The 18524-nt window shown below is 35.6% G+C and overlaps 1 protein-coding gene across 1 annotated transcript in view; it reads right to left on the bottom strand.

Moving 5' to 3' along the window:
* Positions 1-13856: 13856 nt before the first annotated feature.
* Dsg4 (desmoglein 4) overlaps positions 13857-18524 on the bottom strand; it is a 33291-nt gene continuing 28623 nt past the window's right edge. Inside the window, exons 16-17 of the mRNA XM_047526796.1 lie at positions 17025-17233; positions 13857-14597 (exon numbers count right to left, since the gene is read on the bottom strand). Coding sequence (XP_047382752.1) covers positions 13857-14597; positions 17025-17233 — 950 coding nt within the window. The remainder of the gene's footprint in view (positions 14598-17024; positions 17234-18524) is intronic.

Raw genomic sequence — 18524 nt, 5'->3', positions numbered from 1 at the left:
GTAGCCTGCTGTGCGGACCGAAGGTAACTGGTGCCTTCAAGAGACTGGAGAGGCTGGAGTCAAAGGAAGGTAGGTGTGCTGCCCCCTCTTGTTCAGCTATAGAATTGCTGCCTCTTCCAGGTTCTCAGCTTGCTTTCTCTAGCAGAAGCTCCTTGTGACTCCCATCAGAAATTCGCAAGGTTGACCTGGGAGGCACAACTCCTAAACTAAACCAGGTGCAGTTACCAGGATAGGATAAAGGATTTTTCCTTTACTTTCAATTCTTCAAATAATTGGTTATTTTTTACTGATACATTTTTACAAAATTGGAATGGGTGCTAAATTTCCAGTTAACTTTTTCTTTTTCCCCCCAGTAAACTTTTTATAGCACTTGCTGTGTGTGTGATTTGGTCTTCAAGTACTATTAGATTTTAGTAGTTAGTGAAGGCATCCCCAATCCTTGTTAAAGAGATTGGAGAGTATGCTGCTGAATAAAAATATAAAAGCCATTAGAAAAAAAGTTAATGAATCTCATTAGCTTCAGATATCTGTTTTGGGGGGTTGGCACCCAAGCTTATAGTTGTTTGGAAAGTGATGACTGTATAAACCAAATGTTCCTTCCCATGTCCAGGTCTTCCATCTTCTTTGTTCAAGGGATAAAACTTGACATCTCTTTTTTTAAAAAAATGAATTGTTCTTTGTAGTTACACCTGACTGTAGAATGTATTTTGACATATCCTACGTACATAGAGTGTAACTTCTCATTTTTGTGATTGTACTTGATGTGTAGTTATGCTGGTTGTGTATTCATATACGAATATACGAAGTTATGTCCAATTCATTCTACTATCTTTTCCATTCCCATTGTCTCTCTCTTCCCCCCTATTCCCCCTGTCCGATCTGGTGAACCTCCACTCCTCCCTCCCCTGCACTTATTGTCAGTCAGCATCCGCATATCAGAGAAAATATTCAGCCTTTGGTTTTTTGGGTTTGGCTTATTTCACTTAACATGATAACCTCCAGTTCCAGCCATTTACTGGCAAATGCTATAATTTCATTCTTCTTCATGGCTGAGTAATATACAACATTTTCTTTATCCATTTATCTGTTGCAGTGCACCTAAGTTGTTTCCATAGTTTAGCTATTGTGAATTGAGTTGCTATAAACATGGATGTGACTGTGTCAGTATAGTATGCTGATTTTAAGACCTTGGAATATATGCCGAGGAGTGGGATAACTGGGTCAAATGGTGGTTCCATTCCAAGTTTTCTGAAGAATCTCTATACTGCTTTCCAGAGTGGTTGAATCAATTTGCAGTCCCACCAGCAATGTCTGAGTGTATCTTTCCCCACATCTTTACCAACATTTATTGTTACTTGGATTCTTGATAATTGCCATTCTGACTGGAGTGAGAAGACCTCTCAGTGTAGTTTTAATTTGCATTTCTCTAATTGTTAATGATGTTGAACATTTTTTCATATCTTTGTTGACTGATCATATTTCTTCTGTGAAGTTTCTGTTCAGTTCCTTTGCCCATTTATTGATTGGGTTATTTGTGTTTTTGGTGTTAAGTTTTTTGAGCACTTTATATTTTCTGGAGATTAATCCTCTATCTGAGGTGTAAGTGGCAAAGACTTTCTCCCATTCCGTAGGCTCTCTCTTCACATTCTTGATTGTTTCCTTTGCTGTAAAGAAGATTTTTAGTTTGATAACATCCCACTTATTGATTCTTAATTTTGCTTCTTGCAGTTTAGGAGTCTTGTTGAGCAATTTGGTTCCTAAGCCAACATGATGGAGATTTGGGTCTACTTTTTCTTCTAGTAGGCACAGGGTCTCTGGTATAATGCTGAGGTCTTTGATTCACTTTGAGTTTTATGAAGGTATGAGAGAGAGGTCTAATTTTATTTTGTTACATATGGATTTCCAGTTTTCTGAGCACCATTTATTAAGAGGTTATCTTTTCTCCAATGTTTTATGAAATATGTCTAGTATGAAATGTTTTATGTCTAGTATGAAATAACTGTATGTGGGTTTATCTCTGTGTCTTCTATTCTATACCATTGGTCTATGAGTCTGTTTTGGTACCAATACCATGCCACTTTTGTTACTATAACTCTGTAGTATAATTTAAGGTCTGGTTTTGTGATGCCTCTTATTTCACTTTTCTCGCTGAGGATTGCTTTGGCTATTCTGGGCCTCTTTTTTTTCCAAATGAATGTTATGACTACTTTTTCTATCTCTATGTGGAAAATGATCAGAGCCTTAATAGAAATTGCTTTAAATCTGCATAGCACCTTTGTAGTGTGGCATTTTGACAGTATTAATTCTGCCTATCCAGGAACATGGGAAATCTTTTCATCTTCTAAGGTCTTCAATTTCTTTCTTTAGTGTTCTGTAGTTTTCATTATAGAGGTCTTTCATCTCGTTTGTTAGATTGATTCCCCAATTTTTTTTTTTGAGGCTATTGTGAATGGGGTAGTTTTCCTAATTTCTCTTTTAGTGATTTATTACTGATGTACAGGAATGCAATTAATTTATGGGTGTTAATTTTAAATCCTACTACTTTGCTGAATTCATTTGTGAGGTCTAGAAGTTTTGTGGTGGATTTTTTTGGGTCTTCTAAATGTAGAATCATGTTGTCGGCAAATAGGAACAGTTTGAGTTCTTCTTTTCCTTTAATTTCTTCTGTTTAATTGCTCTGGCTAAAGTTTCCAGGACTATGTCAAATAGAAATGAAAGAGGGCATCCCTGTCTTGTTCCAGTTTTTAGAGGGATACTTTCAATTGTTCTCTATTTAGAATGATGTTGGCCTTGGGTTTAGCACATATAGCTTTTACAATGTTGAGGTATGTTCCTACTATCCCTAATTTTTGGATGCTGTGTTTCGTCAAATGCTTTTTCTGCATCTATTGAGATAATTATGTGATTCTTGTCTTTAAGAGGTATTGATGTGATAAATTACATTTATTGATTTCTGAATGTTGAACCAATCTTGCATTCCTGGTATGAACCCCACTTGATCATGGTACACTGTCTTCTTAATATGTTTTTGTATGTGATTTGCCAGTATTTTATTAAGAATTTTTGCATCTATGTTTATCAGGGATGTTGGTCTGAAATTTTCTTTCCTTAATGTTTCTTTGGTTTTGGTATCAGGGTAATACTAGCTTCATAGAATGAATTTGGAAAGTTTTCCTTCTTTTCCATTTCATGGAATAATTTGAGGAGTATTGGTGTTAGTTCCTATTTGAAGGTCTGGTAGAACTCAACTGAGAATTTGTCTGGTCCTGGGCTTTTCTTGGTTGGTAGGCTTTTGATGGCATCTTCAATTTCATTGCTTGAAATAGATGTTTTTAAATTTTCTCTGTCTTCCTGATTCAGTTTGGGTAGGTCATATGTCTCTAGAAATTTTTTGATGTGTTCAAACTTTTTTATTTGTAAATTTTCAAAATAGTTTCTAATTACCTTCTGTATTTTAGTAGTGTCTACTGAGAAAATACCTTTTTCATGGTGAATTTCAGTAATTTGAGTTCTCTCTCTCTTTCTCTTTCTTAGCTTGGCTAAGAGTTTATCAATTTTATTTATTTTTCAAAAGAACCATTTTTTGTTTTGTTGATTTTTTGGGGATTGTTTCTTTTCTTTCAATTTCATTGATTTCAGCTCTGATTTTAATTATTTCCTGTCTTCTACAGCTTTTGGTGTTGATTTGTTCTTCATTTTCTAGGGCTTTGAGATGTAATGTTAGTTTATTTATTTGTGACTTTCTATTCTTTTAATGAATGAGCTCAAGGTAATGAACTTTCCTCTTAGCATGCCTTCATAGTGTCCCAGAGATTTTGATATAAAACTCAACATCTTATCCTAGTTTTTCAATGTCACTTGTCACTGGAACTTCTCTCCTGCTGACATCTCAGTGTGGGTGTGATAGGAAAAAAAACTCCCCACATTAAGGGAGGCAGGGAAAAGGATGAAAATGGAAAATGGACAATAACTCATGGCTAGTACATGAAATCTACGCATTGGGAAAGATCAGTTACAATGTCATGTACTCTGGACAGCATACAAATCTCTAATTTTTTTGAGATTAAGAATCAAGATAAGTTATAAGTGCTATCTCAGGAGGAGATCTATGATTATCACATCAGATCATGTCCTATTTTTGCTGGGAATATTTTTCCCTCTACTAAACTATTTGAATCTAAGGATCCTTCTTGATGGATATTTAACCTAGTTTAGTCAATTAGTCCATGGTTGGAAGCTGGGAGATGACAGTGGAGTATCCTGGTTCAGAGGTTCTCATGCCTCTTGTGGGTGAGAGGGTTTTTTTTTTTAAGATTTAAATTATTAGATGTCATTAGGTAATTTCTTAGAAAACTATATCCCATAACTTTAGTTCTAGAATTATACTATAAATAAATAAGGGCTGAACACATCTGTAGATAGCAGGGCTTGTAATATCAAAAGACATTTAACTTTCATGGCCACCAAACACATCCTGGGACAACCTTAACCTAATAAGTAGGGGTTAAGTATTTAAGTATTCTTTTATAATGCTGGCATCCTTACAAACAAATAAAAGCTTCATAGTGATATACATATATGTTGAACACAGGCTTACAGACTTAGTTTTAGAACTGAAAGGGATACTGGAACTCTAGAGATGAAAACAATTCATGGAGCTATGATTATTTCATATTGGTATCTAAGGTTTTCACTAATATCAAGGACTATGTTGTTAACAATGTGATGTAACACACAGATTCTTAAATATGCACATAGTCTTTGACCAGAAATTTCAATTGCAATGGAAAGGATGCAAAGTGCATGTAAAGCTTCAAGCACAAAGATATTAATCACATCATTATTCATAATACAGAAAGAGTAGGGAAAACCTCATGCCTAGGATGCAATATCTCTTAAAATGCTTGTAGAAAGACTAACAGGTAGAAACCTTTACATATGATAATCTCAACTTTAAAAATATATGCAGTGAGTAAATGTGTAGAGAAAAACTCAATAACAGCCCAGAATATGGATTCTATAGACATTAGCTCTCTGCTGAGGGGGAGAAATGTGTTAACATTACCTGAGGAAAACTATCTTAGTATTAACGGAAGTTGTTTCTGGGTAATGGGACATGATTTCTACTTTCTCTTTATATTTTCCAAATTTCATACGATGGCACACATTACTGTTGTACTAGGAAAATAATCAGTACTTAATTACTAGCAAAAAAAAAAAAAAGGCTCAAAGTCTCAACACTGAGTTTTCTTTTGTTTTCACTACTTTTCCTTCTAAATGTAGAAAGCATATTATTCTGGAGGTGAAGGACTGGGTCTGAATTTCCCTGTTCTGCTCTTCCAGCACATGGACGTGCAGGCAGATCCTACAGAAGGGCATTCACTGGGCTCTGTGATTTTAGGTTACAGTGCCATCTTTGGGACAAAGTTGGCCTAACTGGCCACTACCATTTGCTGCTGATGTCAAATGCACAATTATCATATGATTTTGGGATATGGGCAGTTAATAAATCAGTTATCTCAAGGATTAGGATGTACATGAAACTCAAATCATTTTCTTACTACTTTGGTTCATTAAAACAACTTCCCTGATGGTCTCCCTGTGAATAACTCCATTTCTCTTCTATTCATGCCAGAGCAAATTTCATAAGTGACTTCAAATTCACCATTCTCCTTTAAATAGCTCGACAATTCTCTTTTACTTTCAGATAAAAATAGCTATTCCTTAGCAGGTCCCACACATCCAAGCATCTGACTGCTTGTTCACATAAACATCTTCCTTCATCCTTCAGTCTTACCAACTACTTTCAGGGTTCAGAGGAGCCAAGCTCTTTCTTCAGCTTCTCTGTGTCTCCTCTTCTTTCCCATTCTGTTCTGTTGGCTGGGAATGCCCTTCTCACTTCTTCATCTGGTTATTTCCTGTGGTTCCTTTTAGACTGGGCTCAAAGGTGAGTTCTGAGAAGTCTTCCCCAAGACCACTAGGTGGGACCCCTCTTCTCTCCATCTGTACTCTTTCATAACACTTATATCATACGATACTTGCTTGACTGTATTTTGGCCCTTCACTTCTTCCTGTATCTCACTGTGAAGGCCTTGATGGTGAAGGTCCTCTTTTACTTGTCTACCCTGCTCTTAGCTCACTGGCAAATAGTGAAAACTCTCAAAAAAACATCTAATGAATGAACATTGGAAGTACTCATGGGTCACCGTGATTCCCACATAATTTTAACTTTTCTTAATTTCCTTCATCTTTAAAAAAAAATCATAAGGTGGATTGAATGAGAAAGATTTTGAAAAGCAATCAGCACTGCATTAGACATGTAATAATATATACTTTTTTCCCCCCCTTTCTCTAACCCCTGTCTAATTTCATGCCCCTTCACCTGGTGGCTCATGCCTCACTGATACCAGTCTCATCCCAGTCAGTGCCTTCCTGTTAAGTGTGTAACGAGGAAGTCCTAGGCAATCAGGGTTTATGCTGATCAGAGTGTGCCCTGAGACTTTTCTATCATACCCACCATCGTTCCCCATATATTCACTGGCTCCCTATTAGACACACATTCAACAGCTCTCTCACCTTCAACTTAGTTATCTATTAGTCATAGAGAATTCATTCAGCTCTATGAATTCTTAACCAAAGCGTGATCTTCTTTTTAAGAAAAACTTTTTCAGTGCTTAAGGTTGATCTTTTATGCCAACAGTTACAGGTTGTGGTGTTCAATTCTCATTTGTTCTGCTTTCATTTAGCTTGTTTTATCTACCTCACATATTGACCCTCCTACGCTGCCCTTCTTTTTTTTAAATATAATTTTTAGTTGTAGGTGGACACAGTGCCTTTATTTTATTTTTATGTGGTGCTGAGGATCGAACCTAGGGCCTCATGCATGCAAGGTGAGCATGCTACCACTGAGCCACAACCCTAACCCCTACACTGCCCCTCTTATGAACAATGCAACATGTATATGAACCAATGAACAAGCGCTGTCTGGCTGTCCTAGCAGATCCTGCTGTCTGCCAACACATTAATAAGAGAATCACTCTATCTGTAAAACAGAATTTATTTGTAAAAATAGTTTGGATAATTTTCTTGTTTTTTATCTTATGATTTAAAAAAAATGCTATGACATCTCATGATCTTTTGTGTATTTGCTGTTTTCATCCACAATAGCACTGGCAAAGTTGCTGCCAATTATTCCTACCCAATATAAACTTGGGAGACTGTTATTTCAAATAAACTGACATTTTGAAGTAGAATTTAAAGATATTGTTTTAGCAAATTAACTTTCATTATCTGTGTTTAACATTTAGATTATGTTTAAAATATGGTAATAGTTAGACATTGTAATATTCATGGAAAAATAAAATATTACACTGTATTTTGTAACAATAAGTTGGCTTTCTAGGAATGAAATTTTTTTCCATGTAGCATGGGAATCTGATATTTTGGGATCAATTGTTTGGCTTTCATGATTACTCTGAGAAATATATTATAATTGAAAGCAAATAACTTTTATCCTGATTATAATATTGGCAACTCTATTTTGCTCCAGCTGACTGATCTTTTTTGTTTTTACTGAATTTATAATAAGAAATACTTTTGAAAGAAAATACAAGGTATCTATCAACCAATGGTTATAATGAAAGATAATTTCATTATCAATGGGCTTGTTCACTGACTTGCAAATTTCCAGAAGTTTTAAACATTTTTCTGAAGTATCCTGTGCAATGTATCATACTATAAAAGGCAAAAATATAGATTAATGCTTAAGTTTTGAGGGTCTCAAAGTTATTAAACTATAAATTCCATTTAATTAGTTATTGCTAGTGAAAATTCTTCAAGTTTATATTTTTAACTTAAGTACCAGAAGTTCCCAGATAATTAAAAAAAAAAGAGAGAGAAGAAATGAATGGTATTGTACCTAGCAAGTACTAAAACATACTGAAAAACAGTGTAGTATAGCTGTAATATTAGAATTATCAGCATATATAATACTATATTAATGTAAGAAAGAATAGATTCTTTTTAAGTATTTGTGATAATATGTAATACTTATTTAATTATTCATTTCTTTCATTTAGTCAACATATTTACTAAGTGTTAGATTCTGTGGTTATTAAACATTAAAATATTCAATAAGTCAATTATTATTGCTTATAGTTAAGCAATCTTGCCAAAAACAGTTGGTGGAAATGAAAATTTAAATTCTTATTGAGGGAAATTTGGAAAAACTCTGTAAAAATTATTTGACATATTCTTTTCTATTACCCTTTGAAGAGAGTATTTCAGCTTCTGTGTCTATGTGAATGTGTGTGTATACTGTGCATGTAATATATATATATAAAATATATAACAATGAAGCATTGTTTTAAATAGTGAAAACTGGAATCTGTCTGTTTTTTGGTAACAAGAAAATGATAACAATGCATGTTGCAAATTTATGAATATTATGCAGATTTTTTGAAAGAATGAAGTAGATATATGTTATGGTTTGGATGTGAGGTGTCCCCCAAAAGCTCATGTGTCAAACAATGCAGGAAGGTTCAGAGGAGAAATAATTGGGTTGTAAGTGTCTTAATCCAATACATGAATTAATCCCTGATGGAATTAATTGAAATGCTAGGGTATGGCTGGAGGAGATTGGAATTGTGGTGTGTCTTTGGGGTATATGTTTTGTGTCTGGAGAGGGGAGACTCTCTCTCCCTGCTTCGTGATGATGTGAGCTGCTTCCCCCTACCCCCTCTTCTGCCATGATGTTCAGCCTCACCTTGAGCCCTGAGGAATGGAACCTGACCTTCCATGGACTACGACCTCTGAAACTGTGAGCCCTCAAATAAACCTTTCCTTCTCTATAATTGTGCTGGTCAGATCATTTAGTCACAGTAGTGAAATAGCTGACTAAAACAATATATATGTGCTGACATTGAATGATGTTTATGATAATGTGAGAAAATCAAGTTACAGATGAGTATGACAGAAAAATATTCAATGACAAAATTATGGCACCAAACTCATATTGTAATACTTCTGTTTTGGCTAACTATAGGAAAAGCCAATCTGCTGTCATGGCTGTAAACACTGGCTGTAAACACTGGCTGTTAAGAATATTTGTGCTGGATTGGTATTGTTAACTTTGCCTTATTATCTTTATCCACTTTTAAAGTTTTTAAAATTCCACCAAAGTCCCCTTCAGTCAGTGCGTCCTGTTAAATACATAATAAAGAAATCCATCTCAATCAATGTTTATGCTGGTCATTTTCCAGATTCACATTCCAGACTCACTTTCTTTGTAATACTTTTAGTATTTGTTTTATCCATCTACACCATCGTGCTTTCAAAAAGCATGAGGCCATAACTTCTTTTTGTTACTTTTTATGCAAAAGATCCTTTTTGCCTGAATTGTCATTGTGGGTTACATAACTATATCTTCTTGCCAGGGGTGACATTTGCACAAGCTTTTGGACGATCACCCCAGAACCTTCTATCTAGAGGCACACCATTGAACTGAAGACAACTGGTTTCAGGTCCTAGAAAGAGCTGAACTTTATTCTTCTAAAATTAATAAGTGCATATTACATCCCAGACATTCTATTAACACTGCAGACACCGAAGAGTGTTGTTTTTATTTTCAAGGAGTTCAAAGTCTAGCAAATAGAGAAATAGTGTGTTCATTACAGAAGGGAGCAAGGAAGGAGAGCTGGATAGGCAAGCATTGGCAGTGGGAGGAAGATCCAGCAATGTTCCTGAGACTTGGCAGTGCCTGAGCTGTGTTGAGGGGCAAGAGAAAGCTAAACAGATGAGGGGAGTGGAGAGAGTTCCAGATTAAGGAACTAGGGTGCAGAGTGACAGAAGTATGAGGAAACATGCCTTGTTCCAGAAATTATGAATAGGCCATTCACTTCTCTTAAAGCAAGAAAAAGGTCAAGGGCATTCATTGTGCAAACTTGATAAACAGAGAATGACTAATCAGCATCATTTTAGATAATTCAACCCAAACCAGAGCTCACTTCAGTGGTGATCTAAAAGATCTCCTTGTCTTGGAATGTTGATTTAACAGATCCTGACTGCTACAGAAGCAAATACTAGGTTCTCTGCCTCAGTGATCCAATCATGAGGGTGTCTCTATTGTGGTGATCAGTGGCACATCAGCTGTCCCATAAAATAGGACCTGGCCACTGCCAGGCACAAAAGTTTCACCAGTTAAATCCAACCCCGTAAATGAGATTTAAAATCCTCTTCCTCTCATGTATCCCTCCAGAAAAAGTAACAGAATTTGGTGAGTAAGAATAGTCTTTGGAGTTAGGTAGTCCTCAATTTGATTTTTAAGTCTGCTACTCACTTAAGCTCTAACATAAAAGTAACAATTTTAAGTTTGAGCATCTTCGTCTGTGTCATGGATATAAAGCATACCTCATTAGTATTGCTTTGAGAATTGAATAGGATAATTTATGATTACATGGCAATTTTATAATATTGATTCAGATTTTTTTATTATATTTAACTTGACTACTTAATAGTCTTTAGATATATATTTCTGACCTTTGAACCTTTTTAATTCCTGTCAGACAAAATTCTACTTGACTGAGCCAGATGTCACCATCTTCAAGCAGCTTCCTGAATTCCCCTAACTGAAATTAATCATTCTTTCCTTGTTTCCATAGAAATTGGTATACTCAGTACAGAAATGATAATAATAATCTTGTTGAATTTAAATCCGGTGGGAAGAGACAGTATAAGAGACTATAATTACAATGTCTAGAACAATTTCTGATGTTTATTCATTTGATTTGTTATTTTATAATGAGCATTCAAAAATCAACCAATTCAAAACTCAATGATTCTATTAAGAATTCTTCCATTAATAAATGGATTATTGTGAATTTCAATTTACAAATGAAGCCATGCCCCTGTATCATGCACACAATGATAAGAATGACAATTACCTAGTGACACATGAGAAAAGCTTCTCCCAATGGGTATCTGTGTTTATGTATGGAATATGATGCGTACCAAGGATAAAAAGAAGCATTTTTTCCCTCTCTTGGCACATATTTTTTAATTGAAGAAATATATAAAACATTTTTACATTTAGTAAGACATTACAATCAGAAATATTTAAAGAGGAAATTTTTAAAAGAATAACTCTTTTTGAACAAGTTAATAAGTATGCTCATATTTTAAGTGATTTCCTTTCCCCTTGCCTAAAACTTTTTCAAGAGAGTTCATTTATTTATTTAGTAATGCCATCTACTTAAGTGATTCCGCAGGTCAGGTAATGTGACTCAAACTATATGCTGTTATGTTTATTTATCAAATTTCATTTCCTAGGCTTCCAGGTGCATTTTCAAACCTTAACATAAATGTTATAGTAAGTTTACTTCTTAGATAAAACAATATCCTAATTCTTAAGCAGTAAAGAGGGACCTTAGTTTATGCTTTCTATTTTGTTTGGGATGATATTTAGAAATGTTTCACTTTCAGAAGCTGGAGTTATATGTGAACAACCCTGACCATCTTGGCATGATGGGAAAGTTGCCTCTCACTGTATGCTGAGAGAGAAAATGGATGGTTCTATTCTTGTTTCCACAGAGAATGTGGGGGAAGGCATCCACAAGAGGTGAATTTCCTCTTTGGGAGGCACTTATAAGTCTTTTTGTATTGGTAAAGAGAGGGGAAAAAGTTCACAGAAAAATTTTCTTACTCTTCTCACAAGTAGTTTCATCTCCTTTCAAACTTTTAATCTGTTAATGCTTATTTCTATTTATTCATTTCTCAAATTTCATAGTGTTTTCAGTTTTGACCTAACACTTTACATTCAATTATCCACTAATGTTTTATAATTTTTAGGATTATTGGCTTAACAGAATACAAATTTCAAGAGTAATGTCCATTTCAGGACAGAATTGAGTACATGCAAGAGGCTATGGGATGGGCTGTTGAGTGAGTGTTAAAATGAACACAAATCAGTGATGCTTGGTTACCCTCTGGATTTCATCAAATTATAGATTAGTGAAGAGTAGCAGAATCTTTGATGTGAATAACTAAAATGAGGGATGACTGTAACAGTTGGCAGTACACACAATTTGAAAATAAAGTATGCAATGTTTTAGCTATTTCGTATTTAAACTTCATAAAATCTATTTTTAAGAGATACTTTTTGTTCCAAATAATAATAAAAAAGTCCATGCAATAGACAAAATTGAATCCTCTTCATTCTGATGAAGTTATAGTATTGGAACATTGGCTAGGGTATCTGAGTCACGGGTTCAAGGTTTTGTTCTGCAACTGACTCCTTATGATCATTTAATCTATTTATAGATCCCTTGTCTATAAAATGAGAGAACTGGGCAAAAGATTATATAAGATGACTCAATTTCTATAATAATTTTATTCATAAAGAAACCAAAAAAATAAGCAAGAAGTCCTACAATTACTTTCTTCCAAAAGGAATAAGCCCTGAAAATAAGTTTATTTTATTTCATTTACATTATCTTTCTAGTCACATTATAGTTTCTACTATATAGTTTACATATTTTACAGAATTAAAACTACCCTGCCAGAATTTATTTTCCTTAAGTCAACTTTTGTGCCTATTAAAGCAATCTGTGCACATTTCCATTTCAGTCATTCAGCATGAGTAGTAATATTAGAAACCCAACTAGGTAATGGATCAAATAGGTTACTAGTTATTCTTGGTAGGAACTCAAAACCATATTTCAGAGTTTTATTTTAAGTCTAGAAATGAATTAAAGGCTCTATGAAGGCAGGAATCATGTCTGTCTTTTTTACCTCTGTGCTCACAGAACCAAGGCCAATGTTCAACATCCAGTAGCTTCTAAGTAAATATTATTGAGTATATTAAAAAAACTACAGGTGCACTTTAGAGAACATCTGGCTGCCAAATGAAAGATTCAGGTCAATGAAACTGCTTCAACAATATTCCATATATTTTTAGACATAATTAGAAAAAGTAGGAAAAAATGCTAAGATTTCCCTTAAGATCTGTTTCTATTGTAGATTTGACATAACTTTTCTTTTGCAATTCTAAATTAACATTACAGTAATGATACAAATCAATAAAGTGCAGTAAAATTGATATGTGTGTGTATATATATATATATCCTTTTGAGGAGCCACTTCCAGTTGGCAAACTCTTCTTAAAAAGTTAAGCATGCTGGGCTGGGGATATAGCTCAGTTGGTAGAATCCTTCCCTCACAAGCACAGGGCCCTGGGTTCAATCCCCAGCACAGCAAAAACAAAACAAAACAAAAAACAAAAATTAAGCATCCTGTATCACTTCATATTGCTTTTCTTGAGAAATTATTTGAAAAAAAACAAATGACTTCAGATATCTATTAATATATGCTCCATATTCTTTTACCATTTTCTTTCAGAAATGTACTTTTCATTCACCTGTTAATTAAAAAAAATTAATAGAAATATTTCTCTAAAGAATAATAAGGCCAGATAAGACTTCTTTGCAAATTCCAAAATATGGACATCCTGGTTTAAGTGACTTGCTGCAGGCCTCAAGACCTATTGGATTTGTGAAATGAGTTATGCACTTTAGACAATGTCAAAGGATGAAATATATTTTCTCCAAGATTTTTGGCATATTATTTAAAACAGAAAAAAACTAAAAAAGACTTATTATCTAAAGTGCTTGGCCATATTTATCCCCCAAAAGATACAATCAAAGCCATATTGAACTTAGAATATTTGAGTGTTTGTTGACTACTAAAATGTTAAAAATAGTATGTTATACATCTTTGATGGATATTTTGGTGACTATTAGCTGCAGCATCTGCATCTAGTATACTTGTCATAAATCACTTACTGTTGGGAGTAATGTATGTTACTATATCGATAGTGTTACTCTGTGTCGAGATGTCATTGGGGATGTAGTGGTTTGGCTTATGTGAATGTCTGGACTCACCATTTGTGTCACTTGAATTTCTGGCCCTACCAAAATACCACCACTCATCATAGGTCCCATACAACCATCGGTCATGCTACCATTATTCATGTCCGGCATACCAGGGCTGGACAGGACTCTCTCAGCATAGTATACATTGTGTGTGTTGGCTAACTCAGCAGGTACACAAATATTCCCTTGAACATCATAGACAGGTGCCATCACTGTTTCTGTTACTACAACATTGGGAGGAAGCTGAGGATCAAAAACAATCGTTGTAGGTTGTACACATGGGTCAGTAGTAGTAAAAGTCTCAGTCACTATGATATCCCCAGGCATCATGGGTTCAGATGCTGCCATTTCTGCTTGGAATTCAGCTTCTGAGAGAGTCATTCCTGAAGATTCATTAACAAAGTAATTAGGTCCCAGCAAAGGGAGGTCAGTACTGATAGGGATACAGGCCTGGTGTGAAGGAAATGGCTCAATTTCTGTGTCTAAGCAGATTTCAGCAAGAGTCCTAAATTTTGGATCTAAAGTTTCCATGTAGCTTTCATCTAGGTCATCCACGATCCAACTGCAGCAACCAATGGAGCCCACGGGCGATCCAACTCCCTCATGGTCGTAGATAAGCAAGCAGTCATTGGCTGGTCGTCCTTCATCCTCATCGGCATATGCATATGCTTTCTAAAATTAGAAGAAAAATGGGGAAGTAGAAGTTTCTTTTCCCTTAAAATAATCAGAGAAGACCAACATCAATGCTTCAGAGACTTCTGATCTAAGATTAAATCGAGGAATAAGTTGAGGAAAAGAACTAAGCAACTAGAATTTTTTAAAAGGAGATCAGAGTGCATTAACGAAGCATTGGATTTGAAGATTAAATATGAATTTCTCTTATTTGAAACCTAATAAACGATAATGTTTATATTTTGTTCACATTTTGAATCAAACTAATATTTAAATCTTTTGGATTTATAGTCTCATTTCTGAGGTGATCTAGAAATAAAATTGTATTTAGTCATGTTTAAACTATATAGAGATATTTGATCAACTTGGAATGAAAGCATTTATAAAGATCTAAATCCTTCTGTGCTACAGAGACTTGTATTAGAATGTTCATGAAATTCCATGTGACTTAAGAGTTGGGATGACCTCTGGAGTTAGTTTTAACAAAAGAAAGACACTAAGAGATCATCTACCATAATTTTCAAATTATTTTTAAAGAAAGGCATTTTAAATGAATCATAGGTAGGAGTACAATATATAGAATAAAACAAACATAAGTAGAAAATCCCTGTTTGAAGCGGGTGGAGACCTGCCTGCTTTCTTTCCCCTTCCCTCACCCATTATGGTCTTTGTTATTGAAAATCAGAAAAAACTAAAAAAGTCTTATCTAAAGTGCTTAGCCATAAATCTTAAGGAATCTTCCAGGTCCAGCATTTGAAATCACCTGTTGTAGTCCAATTTTTTTCTTTACCTCGTAAAGTAATTATAGGCCCAGAGAAGGTAAGAGGTGAATTGCATGCCCAAGACCCAAACAGTAGTAAAATAAAATCAAATCCAATTGTCCCTTTTACACAATATAGCGTCTTCCCCTCTGTACTAGCCTCTAAAGTCTACCATTAGAAATGAATGATTTTTAGGCTTTGAATCAATAATTCATGAGTCTAGAATTACCTTAAGGCTTTGTTATGTAATATTTAGAAGGACACCTCAGCAAGAGGGTCATCTCTTACAAGGAACACAAATTAGTTGCTGAGGTGGATGATGGAGATGTGTAAAGTGGCAGGAAGGAAGCATTGTTACAATTTTGCAGAGGTTCACCTGGGGTGGGGAGAGGTTGAGTCTCCTGAAGTCACCTCTGAAATTTCGCACCATTTTTTAAGTGTAGAACTAAAATGTTTTGGGAAGGATGAACTCAGTTCCCATAAAGGAGAACACATTTTTATTTGTCTCATAAAGCACCAATGATAACCGAAGGAAAAATGCCAGGTGCAGTTTCGACATTAATAGTAGAGCACCTTTGATACTGGTGTGGGTCTTATGAATGATTTAAAAAATATTTCTTCTATGACATATAATTTGTGCCCATTTGTTGAATGAACTGATTTGTGGTATCTCCCATTTATTTCAATTAATTTATGGTCTGAAACAGTATTTTTACTTTATTAAAAAGTAATTTTGAGATAGGGTTTCACTGAGTTGCTTAGGGCTTCATTAAGTTGCTGAGGCTGACTTGGAACTTGAGATCCTCTAGCTTCAGCCTCCCAGGTCTCCAAGACAGGTGTGCACCATTGAGCCCCGCTTATTGTCAAAGTATTTTTTAACTACTAGTTTTAATATGTAGTTTACATTTGCAACAACATCTTCAGCATTTTTTTTCTTTGAACAGCAGTGATGAAATTCATGTATCAGTAATGGAGAATAAAATGGGCTTACTCAAATATGAGATCCAATGAATTGCTGATTAAGCAAATTAAACTTTCGGACTAGAATACACAAGATTTGTTTACCCATTACACCATTGTATTAGGTCAGCTCAGTGACTATGGCTTTTCTCTTTTGGGATGCTCATAGATAGACCTAGTTTAGTGGATGACAGAATGGGAGACCTTGCTTCTAGGTCCTCATTTGTCACCAAGTTGTGATGATATGTTCCTGAGCTTTTATTCCCTTAGTTACCAATCCTGAGTTTTAATTTATTTTTTTTCTCCATTCTTGGAGAACAGGTAGGACATCATAAAGAGAGGACATGAATGCACACTGTTTTTTGATCAGCATTCTTCTTGTTTTTTGATGCTATGGCAAACAAAGAAGAAATCAGAAGGAAACAGAAGACAGGAAAATGGAAAAGAGAAGTGGAGAATGAAGAAGGATGCTGACTTTTTTTTACAGTATTAATATATGTTATGAATTATAACTGAATATGTAATACTGCTGTGAATTGCCTTTATGTATGTTAAGGAGAAGTAAAAATTAAAAAAAGAAAATTTTTTTTTTTATTAAGAGTAGGATAGGGCTACGAATATTTGAATGTATTTCTGAAGGGGCCCACCGCCGTTATTATCACGGTTAGTCACAGATCTGTTGTGTGGAACTGTGTAAGAGAATTACCTCTGAGAAGTAGCTGTCCAGGAAAGCCATGTTCATGCCGGTGTCTGCATATTCCCGAAGGGTACCTATGGTAGAACTCCTCCTCCTCAAGGTCCCCATAGCTCCTCCAGCCACCAGGCCCTCAGCCATTCCAACGCCTGTGTTGAGTTCCACTCCGGACACACCTCCTTCAACAGTTCCTCCGCCCGCATAGGTGTTGGTGTAGATTTCTGAAAAGAGAGGATGTTCCCTGTTTTGGTTCGGATGTGAAGTGTCCCCCAAAGGCTCATGTGTGAGACAATGCAAGAAGGTTCAGAGGAGAAATGATTGGGTTGTGAGAGTCTTAACCCAATCAGTGAGTTAATCCGCCCCCACATGGGATTAACTGAGTGGTAACTGAAGTGGTATGGTGTGGCAGGAAGAGTTGGATTTGGGGTATGACTTTGGGGTATATATTTTGTATCTGGAGAGTGGAGACTCTCTCTCTCTCTTTGCTTTCTGATGATGTGAGCCGCTTTCCTCCACTACCCTCACCCTCCATGATATTCAGCCTCACCTTAAGCCCCAAAGAATAGAGCCTGCCTTCTGAGGACTAAGATCTTTGAAACCATGAGTCCTCAAATAAACCTTTCCTTCTCTATAATTGTGCTGGTCAGATCATTTAGTCCCAGCAGTGAAATAGCTGACTAAAACATCCCCATAACAGTGCTTGAGTTGCGGCATCGCTCATGCACCTCAAACACTGCTGGCTGCTGTCCATCACCATACAACAGGCAGGCTCTGGAAAACCAGGCAAGGAGCAGCAGGAGTTCACCCAGAATCTCCAAGCTTGATGACAAAACAGAAGGAGCCAGCTATGGGAGGTGGACTTGATGTGTGTGCACAACCTTTGCCTCTACATGTAAAGGGGTAGAGCTTGCCAAGAGGAGCGGGGTCTCTGCACAGGTGCCAGTTCCTGCCTTTGCTAACTCTGGTGAGGTGCCCCAACCCCTTTGAAAAGATGTGACTCATGTTTCCAACTGAAACTCCAAGTCCTCACTCATATTGGTATTGAATAGAGATCTGGCTCTCACAGGAATATTCAGTTAATGCCTACCTTTGCATGGAAACTGTCAGACTTGGGATACTAAGGAATTATCACTAAGAAATCTCATGCCTGCTTCAGAATTGGGCAGCTCTCTGGTAGGTTCCATCATTGCACAATATCTGGGTATTTTTCAGTATTCTAAGGTATGGATGAGACTGGTAAGTTAGAAGAGTATAAGACATTGTTCAGGCAAAAGCACACTTAAATTTAAGGAAGGTCTTCAGTGTGTTATCAGAAGAACATATTTGCTGCTTTTTCTTTTGTTCTTATTTATACTGTAAATAATTCCTACAAGAGACTGTACTCTGCCAAGGACTGTTCTCATGTATATTTTGTGACATACACATGTATCATACCTAATAAGTTTAGGTATCATATTTAATATTTGTGTGTGTATATTTGTTGATTCCTCCTAGCAACACTTTGAAGTAGGT

This window comes from Sciurus carolinensis, chromosome 15 (genome assembly GCF_902686445.1).
Source record: "Sciurus carolinensis chromosome 15, mSciCar1.2, whole genome shotgun sequence".
Classification (NCBI taxonomy): domain Eukaryota; kingdom Metazoa; phylum Chordata; class Mammalia; order Rodentia; family Sciuridae; genus Sciurus; species Sciurus carolinensis.
Note: the sequence above shows the minus strand (reverse complement) of the source record. Positions and strands in the feature narration are given on the sequence as shown.